Below are 17,633 nucleotides of genomic sequence, written 5' to 3'. Positions count from 1 at the left end.
ATATTCTGCAATGCTGAATTCCGTTTCAAAAACAAATCACTTAGAAATATGCATTATCAACTGAACAATTAAGTATTTGCAGTTTTATTTTAATTTGCACAGTTTTTATGAAAGTTTTAAATAATGCATTCCTTTGAATTTAGTGCAGCTCCAAATGTTGAACTGATCACTTTAAGGAAATGTCTTAATGTTAATAAATATATTTGAAATGATACAGTACTGTTATTGGAAGCTGAGTACCATTTGAAAACTTCACGCATTTGTGGGCCATAAATAGCAAGAAAACTGGTGGTTATGTAAACTGAGGATAAATACTAGATGGTTGTTAGGGAGGGGATTAAAAGTCTGTAATCTAATCGAGGAGTTCAGATAACATCACAAACTGGACTAAATCTCAAGCAATTTGCCATCTGAGCTGCAAGATTGGGTTACCTCTGACAGACAGCTAGCATTTATATTATATATAGAGCTACTTTTGAAACATTTGACAACAGCCGCTTTTGTTATTGTTGGTTAGTATCAAATGATATCATACACTCGAGGACATGTGATTATTTTAATGCCTGGAGTTCGCGCGCGTGCACAATTCTTTCACCCCCCCCCCCCCCCCCCAAAAAAAATCATTGTTTATTGAAGTATAATTGAATTTATATCTTATGGAGTGAGTGCTTTCCTTTTCTTTGACTCTAATTTCAGATGTTGAATGAAATACATATTAAAATACCAAGCCCACTGCTCATTAATGGATTTATTGCCCCTTCTGGAGTGGATCTGCATGGATCAGGAATGTTCAGTCCCAAGTCTATCCTTCGCTGATCTTGGCCAGAAAGGTGGTATGGGTTACAACTGGCCTCTGCATCATAAAATTAAGAAAATTGACCATTCTTCCATTTTCGTTTTGCTGTTCTGTGACATGTCCTGTTAAATATGCATCTCTCAATTTTTGATCAAATAGTAAGAAAAAGCTGTGATACCTCTGGTTAAGTTTATTAGTGCTGACTGCACATATAAGGTTATGGTTCCATAGGCGGTGCACAAAGTAAGGTCACCATTCGATTCGAAATTAGGGCCGTCCATTCAGCAGTCTGACAACAGGGAAGAAGCTGTTCTTATACCTGTTGGTGCCTGTGTTCAAGCTTCTGTATCTTAGAGTCATACAGATGTACAGCATGGAAACAGACCCTTCGGTCCAACCCGTCCATGCTGACCAGATATCCCAACCCAATCTAGTCCCACCTGCCAGCACCGGACCAATATCCCTCCAAATCCTTCCTATTCATATACTCATCCAAATGCCTCTTGAATATTGTGATTGTACCAGCCTCCTCCTCATCCTCTGGCAGCTCATTCCATACGCATACCACCCTCTGCATGAAAAAGTTGCCCTTTAGATCTCTTTTATATCTTTCCCCTCTCAACCTAAACCTATGCCCTCTAGTTCTGGACTCCCTGATCCCAGGGAAAAGACTTTGTCTGTTTATCCGATCCATGCCCTTCATAATTTTGTAAACCTCTATAAGGTCACCCCTCAGCCTCCGACGCTCCAGGGAAAACAGCCCCAGCCTGTTCAGCCTCTCCCCATAGCTCAGATCCTCCAACCCTGGCAACATCCTTGTAAATCTTTTCTGAACCCTTTCAAGTTTCACGATAGGAAGGAGACTAGAATTGCACGCAATCTTCCAACAGTGGCCTAACCAATGTCCTGTACAGCCACAACATGACCTCCACATATCCTGTGACCAATACTCTGACTAATAAAGGAAAGCATACCAAATGCCACCTTCACTATCCTATCTACCTGCGACTCCACTTTCAAGGAGCTATAAATCTGCACTCCAAGGTTTCTTTGTTCAGCAACACTCCCTAGGACCTTACCATTAAGTGTATAATTCCTGCTAAGATTTGCTTTCCCATCGATTTCCCCTGCTCCTTGGTTGCTGCCTGACCCGCTGTGCTGTTTTAACACCACACTCTCAACTCTGATCTCCAGCATCTGCAGTCCTCACTTTCTGTCAGTCCCAGTCTATGTTTGGAAAGTTAAAATCTCCTACCATTACCATCCTATTATTCTTGCAGATAACTGAGATCTGCTTACAAATTTGTTTCTCAATTTCCTGCTGACTATTGGGGTGCCTGCAGTACAATCCCAATAAGGTGATCATCCCTTTATTTCTCAGTTCCACCCAAGTAACTAACTTGGACATATTCCCAGGAATATCTTCCCTAAATACAGCTGTAATGTTATTCCTAATCAAAAAACGCCACAGCCCTTCTATCCTTCCTTTAGCATTTGTATCCTGGAACATTATGCTGCCAGGAGAAAGTGAGGACTGCAGATGCTGGAGAGCAAAGTGGAGAATGTGGTGCTGGAAAAGCACAGCAGGTCAGGCAGCATTCGAGGAGCAGGAGAATTGACGTTTCTGGTATATGCCCTTCAGAGGAATGAGGCTCCTCTGTCAGCCTCTGCCTTCCCTGTCAGGCCTCTTGCGTTGAAATAAATGCAGTTCAATTTATCAGTTTTACCTCATTTTCTGCTTTGTTCCTGCCTGCCCTGACTGTTTTTGACTTGCTCCTTTTTCCAATTGTACCAGTCTCAGACTGATCTCTTTCCTTGGTATCACCCTCCCACCCCACCACCTTCTTAGTTTACATCCTCCTGAGCAGCTCTAGCAAATCTCCGTGACAGTATAATAGTCCCCCTCTAATTCAGGTGCAGTCTGTCCTTGTACAGGTCACTTCTACCCCAAAAGTGATTCCAATGATCCAGAAACGTGAACCCTTCTCCCCTGAACCAGCTCCTCAGCCATATATTCATCTGCTCTATCCTCCTATTCCTACTCTCACTAGCCAGTAGTAACGGAGGTAATCCGCTTTAAAACTAGTCATGTACTTTTGAAGTGTAGTCATTGCTGTAATATAGGAATCATGGCAGCCAATCTGCACACAACAAGCTCCCAAAAAAGTAGTAATGTGATACCAATCAGATAATCTGTTTTGTAATGTTGATTGAGAGATCGATATTGGCCGGAACACCAGGGACATATCCTCTGCTTTTTGAAATAGTGTCATGAGATATAACCTCTGAGGGCAAGCTGTTAAATATTTAATCTGGAAGATACTATCCATTGCAGAAGTTAATGCGTTAATATCTCTTTGCAATTTTGTACTTCCAGCAGCACTAATTATAATGCTGCTTGCATTTTATCATCTGCAAATTTGGATAAGTGACCTTCTATCACATCATCAATTGTCAATAAGTATGGAGAATGGTTGAGGACTCAACATGGTCCTTATGTAATGTTAAAAGATTAAATTAGACTATCTCTCTGGGCATTAGTGTAATACTAAAGGGTTAAACTGCACTAGCTTAACATCCTGAAAGTCGGTGGGGATGAAATTAATGTAGGAATATGGATGACTCCCACTCCATTTAGGCAGTCTTTTGCTACTACTCCCCTACTATTAAATTAAATCAAATTCAGCCCCTTCACTCAGAAATGCTTTCATAGCCATCCCCCAAAGCTAGGTATGTCGCACCTACATTGTCTTGGGGACTGACGGAGTCAGGAAATCATCTGCATAACAATTCCCCAGGATTAGGGCATTTACATTTGCATTATCTCCGAGGATGATCTCTTCCTACCATTGTACCTGGGGTAATGTGGTTACTGGGGAAAGGGGGAGGGGAGCACCAAATGGGCAGAGTATCTATGAACTTTGCCAACTGACCTGTGTAAAGGGGATATGTTTTTTTGTTCAGGTCCTATTTTGACTCTACTTCGCATGCCTGTGCGGAGGGTCAAAGGGGGTTATCTAGCTTGTACAAGTTTTAGTTAACTGTTTGCAGAAGCTGGTGTGTGTGAATTGCTTCTCTTGTGTGAAACCGCGGGAAAAGGACCTAACACTTATGTGATGTCACAGGTAACATCTTGGCAATTAAAGTATCTGTCCTATGTACCTCCACTCTCCTTGCACGCAGCCAACCTCCAGTTCAAGAATATGCCCTCAATTCTATGTACTTCAGCTTTAACCATCAGTCTCTTATGAAGGACTCTATATCATGCTTTTTAGAAGTCTGTAGAAATAACATTCAGTTAATCCCCTGTTCACTACTTCAGTAACTTCAAAAATTCAATCAGGTTCACCAGACGTGATCTAGCATTAAGAATTCATGCTAGCCCTTTCCGATCAACTGGATATTGTGAAAGCGTTTAGTCACCCTGTCTTTAATAAAATATACAATTTAACCTCCTTACGTCAGATGATAGTCAGGCTGTCAGGCCTATGATTCCCTGGTTTTGCACTCTCGCCTTTCTTACATAATGAAGTTATGACAGTTTTCTGATCCAAAAGAAGGAGCATATCTGATGGGGTCTGATGAGAAACCATTGTCTTGAACAATTAATATTGTTTATCTCTGCACTTGTATTACCTGACTTGAGTGTTTGAGCTGTTTTTGTTTAGTCTGGTACATGTTCTATGAAATTGCTTGCACTGTGGTAGAAATATTCTACGAACAGTGTTATTCCATGTTATATTACCTGTGGCCCTGAGTTATTTTCTCTAAAGAAACTTTGGATTCTAAGTGCACTTCAGAAAGAGTCAGAAATACTGGATTGGAGTTGGTATACAAGGAACTTTCGGACTCCGGGAGCAGTGGGAAGAGGTTTCAGGTGTGTCGACACTAATGTTCTATGATTATTGTAGGAGAGTCTTGTGATCTGAAAAGTTTGGAAGAAAGGTCATGGAGTCTGGGATCATGGAGAATGCTGGGGATGCCATAGCAATTATGTGCTGAGAAGGAGTCTGTCTTATACTTGGAGGAGGGAGCAGGTGAAGCAAGTTCTTCAGCTCACCTGTGGCAACAGATAAGGAGGTGAGACTCCGCTTGTAATGATTGGTTGGGGGGCTTAGCAGTTTTGGCAGGGTGAGGATGCAACTGCTTCTCCCACAGCAGTTCCACACCTCGTCTGCCTACTTAGGAAAATTGTGCTGACTGTTCAATGTTCTTGGGTTACCCCTCTTGTCTTATCAGAAATGTTTGTTTCTATGTTCCTGCCATACAGGATTTAGCCTTAAATGCTATGCTTCTGTAATCTTTATGCTTGCAAAGTACACAGAGGAAAATTTGAGCATCCAAAGTATTAGATAGGAAATCACAAACCTGGTTACATGTTTTCCTAATTGTATATACTGGTATGGGTAAAGAATTTATAACAAAATCACTTTTTGTAACGCAAATGTCTCTGATCTGTTTGCATGTGGTTTCCAGGGTTTTGTATGCAAGTTTTAGATTGTAAAATTTACAATGAGGCAGGAATCATTCAGGCAGAATCAAAAGTTGACAGAAGTATATTAATATTTGTCTTTAAACGTAATTCTCAATCAGCCTTAATGCTCACTGTGAAGAAGCTGTTGCTGCTGCTGGTTTTTGGAGTTGTCTGTCTGCAAGCATTTCATAACAGAAATGTACAATAATTTTTTTAAAAAAAGCAAATTGATTAACTGTATTTAGTTGATGAATGTTCTTTTCAGTATAAGGTTTTACTCACATTAAGGAGCTCAAACTTTACTGACTACATCATCATTTATGAATAGAATTTCCCATCTTTAAATTTCTGGAGAAGCAGATTCAATGTAAACAATACACACAAAAATTCAATCATGTATGTATTGAAATGTTTTTAAAATTATTTAATTTGTACAGTAGGATTTTGTAATTACCTTGAAAGTGGAGTTGCAAGTATGGAATGAGCTGTCGGAGGAAGTGGTGGAGGCTGATGAGATTACAAATTTTGAAAGGCACCTGGATGGGTATATGAATAGGAAGGGTTTAGAGGGATATGGGCTAAATACTGGCAAATGGGTCTAGATTTTTATCAGTTATCTGGTCGGCATGGTTGAGTTGGATCAAAGGGTCTGTTTCCATGCTGTCTATCTATGACTGTTTGAGTATTTTCAGTGAGTTTATTGGATGATCATGAAAATAGTGTTAATAATTACATTGGATACTGCATTATAAATATTTATGAAGAGCATTCTATTGAAATGTTCACATGAAATTTAATATTCATGTTAAAAGTGTGGCATATAATTGTGACAAAGTAATAACAAATTTAGTCTATTCATGTTTCTAATCTAATTCTACAAAGTTCTGTTTCTTAAATAACATGGCCATTTCTCTTACAGAACTTTGCTGAAAAATGTTGCATTTTGTCAAAGCTTTTCATCTTCCACTCATCAGGACAATTTGTGGGAAAGCATACATTAGCACTCTTCTCAGAGTATAAATTGGCAAATGGATTCTGGTAGAGATACTACCATGGACAATGCAGCAATTAATGATTTGACTGTTAACTGCCATCCTCTGTTTGGATTTATTTTTATTCATTCTGAGGTTGTGCCCTTTTGCTGGGCTAGTTATTGCCCATCTCCTAATTGCCATTGAGAGGATGCTGGTGAGCTACCTTCGTGAACTGCTGCAATCTATTTGCTGCAGGTACATCCACAATGCTGGTAAGGAGTTCCAGCATTTTGTTTGTGACACTGAAGGAACAAGGATGGATTTCCAAGTCTGGATGGTGACTGGCTTGGTGGAACTAGCAGGTGCTAACGTTGCCTTGCGTCTGCTGTCCTTGCCCATCTTTATGGTAGTGATCATGGTTTTGCAAGGTACTGTCTAGGACACTTATAAATTTCAATAGTGTATCTTTTGTGCAATCCACACTGCTGCAACAGTGAGTTGGTATTGGAGGAAATGAATGTTTGTAGGTATAGTGCCAGTCAAGCAGGCTGCTTTGTCCTGTATCTTGACATCATGGTGTCAAGCTTCTTGAGTGTGGAGTATTCCATCACACTCCTGACTTGTGCCTTGTAAATGGTGGCCAGATTTCGGTGAATTAACAGGTAAGTTGCTTTTGTATGTAATAATAAGACATATTTATTTGATTGGGAAATGAACCTGCAAATGGTTGTCACGTATTTCGTTGAATTGAAACATGCATTAAATTTCACTGCTGGTGTGATGTCAGGTATGATGCATGTCTCAAAGACTGTCAGGTTGCATCAAACAGCAAATGTCTTCAGTTTGCAACATGTAATGTACTGACCACACTTGACTAGCGTGCATTTGCAAAACTCAAACTTTTTGTCCAAAATTTGGTGTGAAACTGTGTTTGGACAACGTTTGCTATGAAAACTTGAACTGAAACCCAATTTAAGACTGAGAATCAACCATGCATTGTTGTCACTGCAGCATGTACTAGAAGCTATTTGTGTTAATACTCAAGGTACTGTTATTTGCAGACCAGAAGAACACAAATTGCGCTTGTTTTAACTCTGCAAAATTGGTGACCACCATTCTCTGGTTGATTTCTCAGTACAATGCCATGCTTGTTATGGATCAGGGCCGACCCCCACAAAATATTTCAAGGAAGTAGCCCTGATCCTAACTTTGCTAGTTGTTTTAAGCAGGTGTAGAATGGATATTCCTGGAGTGATGCAGCTGGCTGAGCTACTCAGTTTTAAAGAATACAATTTATTTGCAATATTACCATATGAAACACAAACAAAAGAGAACAGAATATGGAATAACGTCATCTATGTGAAAACTCAACAGATTATCCCAACTAAATGATGTTTCAAATTCCTGCAGTAATCCCTATAAACACCCCTTGGCAAAAAATCAAACATATGGTCTTACAGGAGAAATGGCAGAGAGATTCAGCTTAAACACCTTCTTCCATGTAGCTGTTTGTTTGCCCAGCAGCCTCAATGGAATGACTGCTTGCTCTGAACAGCCAGACTGCTAAAACCCAAACTGAATCAAACCAGAGAAAAGCTGAGCTAGGAGAATTGGCCACTCCCCTTCAATGTAGAAGTGTTTTTCTTAAAACTTAAAAGCTTTAAGTCGATCACGCCAGACATTTTGGAACCCATGTCTTGTAACACACATTTGGGGGAAAAAAAACAAGGAGCATCCATCAGTATTCAAGGATGGCTTCATTTTAAAACCCCTTTTGTCTTAAATTGTTAGTACGTTACAGCACCCATAAACATTACGTTGACAATCATCATGCAAACATGCACTACTACAATGTTTCAGTCCATTTACTCCTCCTGCCACTGAACGCCACCATTTCTCGTTCAAGTCTTGACAGTATGTCGGCAATCATGTTTTCTCATCCTGTCACATGCACAATTTTCAAATTGAATGGCTGTACCAACAAGCTCCATGTAAACAGTCTGGAATTTTTGTCCTTAAATTTCTCCACAGACTTCAATGGATTATGATCAGTGTAAATGATTGTTTCAGATGTATTACTGGTAACGTAAACATTGAAATTTTGTAATGCCAACACCAAGCTGAAAGTCTCCGTCTCAACTGTCAAATAGTTCTGCTGATGAATGTTCAATTTATTGGAGAAACACCAGGTAGATCTTTCTATTTGCCCGTCTTCCTGTAAGGGCACAGCACCAATACCCACATCACGCTTGTCGATAGCCACCTTATCTCTGACAGCAAAATTGCGAGTTTTTGATTTCTTGTCTGCTTCCTGTTTCATTGTATGCTGTCATAGTTGCAAATGCTGTCCAGCCAACTGCCCCACTCTATTTAATTGTTCCCTAAAATTTGGCAGGTAATCCAAATATGTGATCTCTGAATTCTAACTTACCAATTTCTCTTTAATTTTAGCAATTCTCTCACTTTATGGCCAAAAACTATTTCAAGTGGACTGAACTTGATTCATTTGGTGCATCTCTGATTGCAAAAATACAAACGGAATTACTTTATGCCAAACATCTTAACTATAAGCCCTCAAGATGATCTTTAATGTCTGCCACATTTCCAGCATTTCCTGCAACTCTGGATTTGAATTATTTTAATCCTGTGGTATCCATAACTTCCTTGAATAATTTTAATGTAAAGTTTGACCCTTGATCTGATTGTATTTCTGTAGGTAATCTGTTATAGTGAACATTTTGAGTAACTCCTCTACAATCCTTTTAGCTGTGATATTGCTTAATGGAACGGCCTCTGGAAATCTAGCAGACACATCTATTATTGTTATCAAATACTGATTCCAAGTTTTTATTTTAGTTATGAGTCCTATGCAATTAATTAAGACTCTTGCAAAAAGTTACTCAAATGCAGGAATAGGTGTTAAAGGTGTGGGTTTTATTACTGCCTATGGTTTTCCAATTACCTGACATGTGTCTAGCAAACGTCAGCTACATCCTTATAGTCCAAGCCAGTGAAAATGGTTTTGTATTTTACCTTGAGTTTTACTCACCCCAAATGACCCTCTACTGGTAGTTCACACCGCCTTTCTATAACCCACTGGCAGTACGATTTGATGAAGAAGTCTGCCCATTTCTCATCTGCCTGAATGTGTGATGGTCTCCATTTCCTCATTAAGACATCATTTCTAAGATAATAGCATTCAGGGATGTATTTGGATTCTTGTTGTGTCTGCCTTTTGATGCAATTGGTTTAGTTTTTCATCTTTCTGCTGTAATTCAGATAATTTCTCTGAACAAAATTTATTCCTTTGTCATCTATCTGCTCCTGTTCTGTGTCAACCATTTGATCAAACAGGGTTTCTGCTAATTTCACTTCCAAGTTTCTTATCTATTCTCTTTGATCTCTCCTGTTTCAACTGGTTACTTTGTGACCTCATTACCCCACAGTTGGGAAAAATTTTAGGTGATGTGTCCTGCAGTAGTTCAGTTGCCTGAGTTTCCACTGGCTTTTCAACCACAGTAGTAAGGACAAATTGTATTCCTGGAGATGAGTTTGTCCAGTACTCCTACCACGACTTCTGCACTGTTCACTGGACACTCTAGCCTCATTTGATGTTATTGAGCGCTTCTTGTCTCACTGTGAATTCCTGTTACTAATACCTTTTCTGGCAGTAGTCCTTCAGAGGTACATATCTCCTCGTCATTCAACATCACAGATTGAGAGGATTCTGTATCTCTTAACATTGTAACCTCTTTATCTATTGCCCCTGGCCTGTGTGAGTAAACATTACTTGGTTCAAGAAGATCTGGCACTTCCTCCTTAACCAACCTCTGACCAGGTTGTACGTTCTGGTGCAGCTTTCTAGCCTCCATTGTGCTTTCTGTTATCACTCCAACAAAATTCATTGGCTTATCCTATTTGCCTACATTTGGCTTCCCAGTGCTTTGCCTAACCCACCAACACTGATTTCACATGGCCTGCTTTATTGCAGTGAAAACACTGGAGCGTCTTAACTTCTCTTTCCCCTTCAAGGGTTTTTTTTTTTACTTGTGGTAAGTTATCCTTATGATCTTTACCAAGATCTACCTTTTCCTTTCCATGTGAGTATTTCTCTTTCCCCAATTTCTGTCCATCCCAATTGAAATTGATTTTGGAAGCCAAACATTGATTTATGGGCCAACTCGTAATGATCAGCTGCTTCAGCTGCTAATCTTGCTGTTTAACTCTGCGCTTCCATGTGGGTTCTCACTACTTAAATCCAAAATCATCTGAGTGTCATAGGTATCCTCTACTTTTAATGCCTTTCTTCACCTATCAAAATTACTTTTTGATCCTTTCAAACTCAATGTAGGTTTGACCAGAGTCCCCCCTCCAATTCCTGAAGCATTATCTGTAGGCTTCTGGCACAAGCTCATATGTACTTAAAAAGGTTTTCTTCACCTCACGCGCATCAGGTACCCCCTCTGATAGTGATGCGAATACCTCACTAGCTCTATCTACAAGTTTTGTTTGAATCAACCAAACCCACATGGTCTCTGGCCACTGCATTTGTTTAGCCACCTTTTCAAATGAGATGAAAGAGGCTTCCACATCTTTCTAATCAAATTTAGGCAATGCGTGAATATATTTAAACAGTTTCTCACAAGGTCTTTGGCTATCATGAGTTTGCTCATCCTCACTCTCTTCCACCCTCAGCTTAGAACATAGAACAATACAGCACAGAACAGGCCCTTCGGCCCACGATGTTGTGCCGAACTTCTAACCTAGATTAAGTACCCATCCATGTACCTATCCAAATGCCGCTTAAAGGTCGCCAATGATTCCGACTCTACCACTCCCACGGGCAGCGCATTCCATGCCCCCACCACTCTCTGGGTAAAGAACCCACCCCTGACATCTCCCCTATACCTTCCACCCTTCACCTTAAATTTATGTCCCCTTGTAACACTCTGTTGTACCCGGGGAAAAAGTTTCTGACTGTCTACTCTATCTATTCCTCTGATCATCTTATAAACCTCTATCAAGTCACCCCTCATCCTTCGCCGTTCCAACGAGAAAAGGCCGAGAACTCTCAACCTAGCCTCGTACGACTTCCTCTCCATTCCAGGCAACATCCTGGTAAATCTTCTCTGCAAAGCAGAGAAATGACATCCAGTGAGAGTGAGTAGACTGTTGTTGGGATGAGGTGAAGGAGCCTCTTGGCAAAACCACATCGTCTCCAACCTCATCCGTGTTGGCAGATGTCGTTGGTGATGGTGGGGAGGGCTAATGGAGGGGGGGGTGAAGAGGAGGAACTCAAGCGGCTGCTGCCTGCACCTGTCTTCAAAGGGACCACTTTCAAGAAGAGGTGGTGAGCTTTGCACCCAAGAGAGCATCACGAGGAGAGATCAGGGGCTTGTCCACACTTCCACCCACTTCCCCCTTGGCTCAAAGCTGAAGGCACTTGCTGAGATGCAAGTCCCTCAGTGCTGCCAGACTTCAAAATTCCTTTGGAGCTGCTTCTTGGGAGCTTTTTCTGACAGTCAAGTTCCCACCTCAAATCATGCTCTCGTCTGTGCTCAGCAGAAACCAGTTTCCAAGACGGGACCAGTTATCCGCATCAAGTGCAAACACTTACCTGTTCTACCTCAGGAAGGTTGACTTCAACTGTGCCACGTAGTGTTGTGCTGGAAAAGCACAGCCAGTCAGGCAGCAGCCGAGGAGCAGGAGAGTCGATGTTTTGAGCATAAGCTCTTCACCGTGAATGTGATGAAAGGCTTATGCTTGAAACGTCGACTCTCCTGCTCCTCGGATGCTGCCTGACCACAGTACCACACCTTTCCAGCACCACACTTTTTGACTCTGATCTCCAGCATCTGCAGTCCTCAATTTTTCCTTCAACTTGTGCCACCCCTACAACTGCCCAGCTAAGATCAACATAGATGTTGTCTGGAATCTCAGTTCTGTATGATTTCAAGTCCATAGTTCCTTGAAAGTGGAGTCGCAGGTAGATAGGATAGTGAAGGCGGCATTTGGTATGCTTTCTTTTATTAGTCAGAGTATTGAGCATGGAGTTGGAAGGTCATGTTGTGGCTGTACAGGACATTGGTTAGGCCACTGTTGGAATATTGTGTGCAATTCTGGTCTCCTTCCTATTGGAAAGATGTTGCAAAACTTGAAAGGGTTCAGAAAAGATTTACAAGGATGTTGCCAAGGTTGGAGGATTTGAGCTACAGGGAGAGGCTGAACAGGCTGGGGCTGTTTTCCCTGGAGCGTCGGAGGCTGAGGGGTGACCTTATAGAGATTTACAAAATCATTGAAAATAGACAAAGTCTTTTCCCTGGGGTCAGGGAGTCCAGAACTAGAGGGCATAGGTTTAGGGTGAGAGGGGATAGCTATATAAGAGACCTAAGGGGCAACTGTTTCACGCAAAGGGTGGTACGTGTATGGAATCAGCTGCCAGAGGAAGTGGTGGAGACTGGTACAATTGCAACATTTAAGAGGGATTTGGATGCGTATATGAATAGGAAGGGTTTGGAGTGATATGGGCCAGATGCTGGCAGGTGTGACTAGATTGGGTTGGGATATCTGGTCGGCATGGACAGGTTGGTCCGCAGGGTCGGTTTCCATGCTGTACATCTCTGACTCTATGACCTGGAACAAAAGACACTAACGCCTATCACTCGTTGCCTTTGAGTCCAGCAGCCCTAATCCCAAATAGGAACTATTAAACAAATCCCGCAAGGAGCCCCAATCTGTTATGGACCACGCTAGAACCCCTCAAAATATTTCAAGAAAGCTGCCCAGAACCTAACTTTGCTAATTGTTTTAAGCAGAGTGGATATTCTGGGAGTGAATCAGCTGGCCTAACCTACTCTGTTTTAAAGGAAACAGAATTTATTTGCAAGATTACTGAATAAAACACAAAAGAGAATAGAATATAGAATAATTTAACCTATCCAAAATTGGAACAGACCATCCCAGCTTAACGATGTTATTCTAAATTCCTGCAACAATCCCCATAAACCCCCCTTGGCAAAAAAGGAAAAATGAAGCACAGGCTCTTACAAGAGAGATAGCAGAGAGACTCAGCATGGAACACTTTTTACATGTAGCTGTTTCTTTGACCAGCCTCAAAATGGACTGACTGCTTGCTCTGAACAGCCAGATCCTAAAACTCAAACCAAACCAGAGAACTGGGAGAACTGGCCACTCCCCTTTTCATTGTACAGATGTTTTCTCTTAAAACTTAAAAGCTTCTTCAAGTAGATGAAGTCAGCCATTTCGGAACCTGTGTCTCATTGAAAAGAAACAAGGACAGCACAACCTTGTTAAAGGGACAGTATCATCACAGTGCTTAACTGGTAAACTTCCAAATATTCGAAATTTAACATTGTTGCATTTGTTGTCATTAATGTAAGCAAATGAGCTTCAGCAACATGCCTCACCTTTTTAAGCAATATTCATATTTCACTTCATTTGAACAGTATCTATAAATTACACTTATTGTTCACAGCACTAAAATTGTTTCAAAATTGTGTAACTATCATGCAATACTCTTTCTCTTACAGTCCTGATACACAGCTCTTGGAAGAGGCAACACTTTCGATTTCCAAATCATTAAGTAAGTATGCTCATATCTTAAATTGTTTCTCTTCTTCGATAACTTTCCATTTATTCTTGATGACAGTATATACAAAAATGTAATTCAATTTACTGGTTCCCTTTTGGGGATATAGTTTCAGTGATATAGTCATCCTGAAGAGTTCAAATGGCATCATTACTGTGCATTTAAGTGATTTCAGTTGGAGCAGCTGTAGAAGCTCCAAGCATGTCAGTTTCAGAGAAGGGCAGTGACAATAGAGTTTCAAGGATCCACATTCACTACTAACCTCTGTCAGAAAGCATATATGCAGACTTTAACTGCTCATGAAGCCAACTTTCTTAGTTTAGTTTAGTGTAAGTAAAACCATCATTTAACCAGCATACTGGACAGGGCCAATGTCTGCTACACTGTCAACTATTGTATGGTGCTATTTTTAAAAATAATATTAATCAAATATCTTTATTAAACTGAGGAAAATGTAACTTTCATTTGCTGTCACTTAAATGAGCAAAAATAAGTTTATGGCGCAAACAGAATATCGAATATTTATAAATCTGTGAGCACCTTTTTGTTTTTATTTTGAAATATTATATCTTGCATATTCTTGACCATTTCGGCTGAATTTTTATCTTTGTTTCAGTTGAGAACAATCCTCGGACAGAAAACTTTCAAGCTCTTGTTAAGATTTTCCTTAGTCGAACTAATGAATTGAAGGTCTCAGCTGAATGTCAAGAGTAAGTCAGAAAAATATTATGAATGTACCAGCCTTTCAAATAAAGATTGATGCATTCTATTACTGCTGTCGGTATCCCTCAAACGAACTTAATTTCCAAACCGTTCAATCAAAATTTTGTCGAGGTTTGTACATTAAAGAGAACACAGGGATTTTGTAGTGGTTGATGTACATGTCTTGATCCACAGTATTTCGTGCAAAGTTTGCTGCTAAATTGTTGTTAACCTCCATCTTTCTTGAGAACAGAAGATTTATAGAGTTGAGCCAGCCAACCTCTCCACTAATGGCATTGGCAGTGTTTGCTCTTTCCTATCACCATCACCAAACACCTCTAAAATTGTAGAGAAAAGTCTACAACTATTTCAATAAATATGAGTTTCTAACGTGTGGGATAATATTGTATTATTAATTGAATCTTTTTCTGAAACTGAAGAAAGTACAGATTTTAGTTTTCACTTCTGTGAAGCTATAATTTGTTTTTGTTGAGTCAAAGATATTTTGAACATTGAAAAAGAGAAAACCAAGCAATCTAAAGTAGGTTTATGCAACATTAACTGAAGAAAATGGCATCTCGAACTGGCAGAAATTTGTCGAAAGGGAGCTAATTACAGTCTATAAAGAAGAAAGGAGTTAGGGTTAAGTAGTCACTTGGTAATATAGAATCTTAAGTTTTGTTAGAAAAGGCAATTTTATTTAAATTTTATTTAAATTTAAATAAAAGTTTGACAGTAAACTGTTCCATGATGCCTTATGCCAATGCCTCTAGCAATCACAAACCACTTGCCAACCTATCAGCACCATCTTGTGCTGTGTGAACTGTTGGTCTCAGTGACATTACGTATTCTTCCTGTACTACTCTGTAGGAGATTGAATAGCTGGCAGTTGTGGTTCACTTAGTGCTAACAAATTAGACGAGAATGGGATGTTGCCCTGCAATCAGAAATTAGGGAGCTAGGTTGAAAATTAGTGAACAGGACATTAAATATAGTAATCTGTGGGTTACTGCCAATGCTATGTGCAAGTGAGTACAGTAATAGAAGGGTAAGGCAAATGAATGCACACCTGGAAAGAGTGCAGGAAGGAGTTCTTCAAATTCCATGGATTACCAGATCTGGCTCTGAGGGAGATAGAATGTGTAGAAGCTGGACTAGTTACACCTGAACTGAGCTTGTACCGAGTTTCTCGCAGATGGTTCAGTTTTAAACTAACTTGACAGGGATGTGGGAACCAAGAAAGAATGTTAGAAAAAAAGCAGGATTCATAAAATGATTAGATATGCAGCAATATTACAGACAATAATTAGTGAAATTAGAGTAAGGGAGAAAATCATGAAGTCTAAAATCCGGGTTTCTGTGTATGTATGTAAATGGATAAAGTATAGTTTATAAGAATCGAACGAACTGCAGATGCAGTAAATCAGAAACAAAAACAGAAGTTGCTGGAAAAGCTCAGCAGGTCTGGCAGCATCTGTGCAGAGAAATCAAAGTTAACATTTTGGGTCTGGTGTGGAAGGGTCTTTGGACCCGAAACATTAACTTTGATTTCTCTTCACAGATATTGCCAGACCTGCTGAGCTTTTCCAGCAACTTCTGTTTTTATATAGTTAATAAGGTTGGAAAGTTACAGATGAACAGGAGTACATTGCAATAATGGAGAAAGAGAATGTTTGAGAGGATGTCCTCAAGGACACAATCAAAGAGTACAATTACATCACTCTATGTAATTTATAGATCACTAACTAGTGAGAAGGCTAGAGAGGAACAAATCTGCAGGGGAATTAGAGATGCTAATGTTAAGCAGTAGCTATAATGGAATACTTTAATTACTCTAGTATAGACTGGCAAGCATTCCAGATTGTGTTCAGGATAATTTGATACAACTTGAATCTAGTCCAAGAAGAAAATATGCACTGATGGATCTGGTTCTTGGAAATAAGGTGGACCAACGAGATAAAACACTAATGGGGAACATTTAGGAGATAGTGATCATGTATTGTAAAGTTAAGGATGATGGTGGTAAATAGCAATGAACAATCTAGAGAAAGAAATAATCAGATGTGTTGGGTAGACTGGAACAAAAGATTGGGGGATAAATCTGTAACTGATCCATACCTTCAAAGAGGAGATGATTTGAATACAGTCAAGGCATATTCTCTCAAAGGGGACAAACAAATCCAGAGTTCCATGCATGACAAAGGAGATATAAATTAAGATAAATAAAAAGGTGCTTATGACCATTGTCTGGCAGAAAATACAATTGAGAACCAAGAGGAATATAGAAGATTTGGATGTAGGTGAAAAAAAGTCGATTAGAGAAGCAAAGGAGAATGATGAGGAAAGGTTGACTGCCATCATAAAGGGGAATCCCAGAGTCTTCTATGGACATGACTAGTTAAAGAATGGTAAAAAGAGCAATAAGACAAATTATGCACCAAAAGGAATGTATGCATGGATATAGGGAGCATGGCTGTGGAATGAAATTAATACTTTGCATCTGGCTTTGCCAAGGATGTAGATGACCAGCAGGCCATAGTGACAGGAGGAAATTATGTCACTAAATGGATTCAAAATGATAAGGAGATACCTTTGGATAGACTATTGGTACTTAAAATTGACAAGGGAGGAGATGAATATTGAAGAAAGTGAAAGTAAAAATTGTCCATTGTCTATTGTCCATTCTTGTGCAACTTGTCAATATCATGATGGTTGAAGCATATTTGCCATGGAACTGTTTAATCCAGCTTTTTTGTTAAAGTAACCTAGGAGAAATATCTTTTCTCCACATGATACATGTGGAAATCATCTAGCATGTCAGAAAAGTGATCATTTTCTTTGGCCTTGGCATACAAGGCTATTGCATAAATGCAGATTGTACTTGATATACAACATCGCTTTCGACAGTACCATTGGAATATCTGAACTCCTGATTCCGACTTTATAAGATCAATGCTGTAAACCCCTGAGCTGTGATGTTGTGTGATTTATTGTTAGAAATAAAATAATATAATTCTAAACATACTGGAAAAAAGAATAAGGACACAGGAATTAGGGCAGGAATTGACCATATGACCC

At 39.8% G+C, this 17,633-nt stretch overlaps 1 protein-coding gene across 6 annotated transcripts in view; it reads left to right on the top strand.

Moving 5' to 3' along the window:
- Positions 1 to 17,633, top strand: part of dym (dymeclin) — a 543,859-nt gene that overhangs the window by 61,504 nt on the left and 464,722 nt on the right. For all 6 annotated transcript variants that reach the window (XM_043718287.1, XM_043718196.1, XM_043718546.1 and 3 more), the window contains 2 exons: positions 13,795 to 13,847; positions 14,470 to 14,563. In XM_043718287.1, coding sequence (XP_043574222.1) covers positions 13,795 to 13,847; positions 14,470 to 14,563 — 147 coding nt within the window. The remainder of the gene's footprint in view (positions 1 to 13,794; positions 13,848 to 14,469; positions 14,564 to 17,633) is intronic.

The sequence above is a fragment of the Chiloscyllium plagiosum genome, chromosome 1 (assembly GCF_004010195.1).
Source record: "Chiloscyllium plagiosum isolate BGI_BamShark_2017 chromosome 1, ASM401019v2, whole genome shotgun sequence".
NCBI classification, from domain to species: domain Eukaryota; kingdom Metazoa; phylum Chordata; class Chondrichthyes; order Orectolobiformes; family Hemiscylliidae; genus Chiloscyllium; species Chiloscyllium plagiosum.
This window is presented reverse-complemented; position numbering and strand designations above follow the sequence as displayed.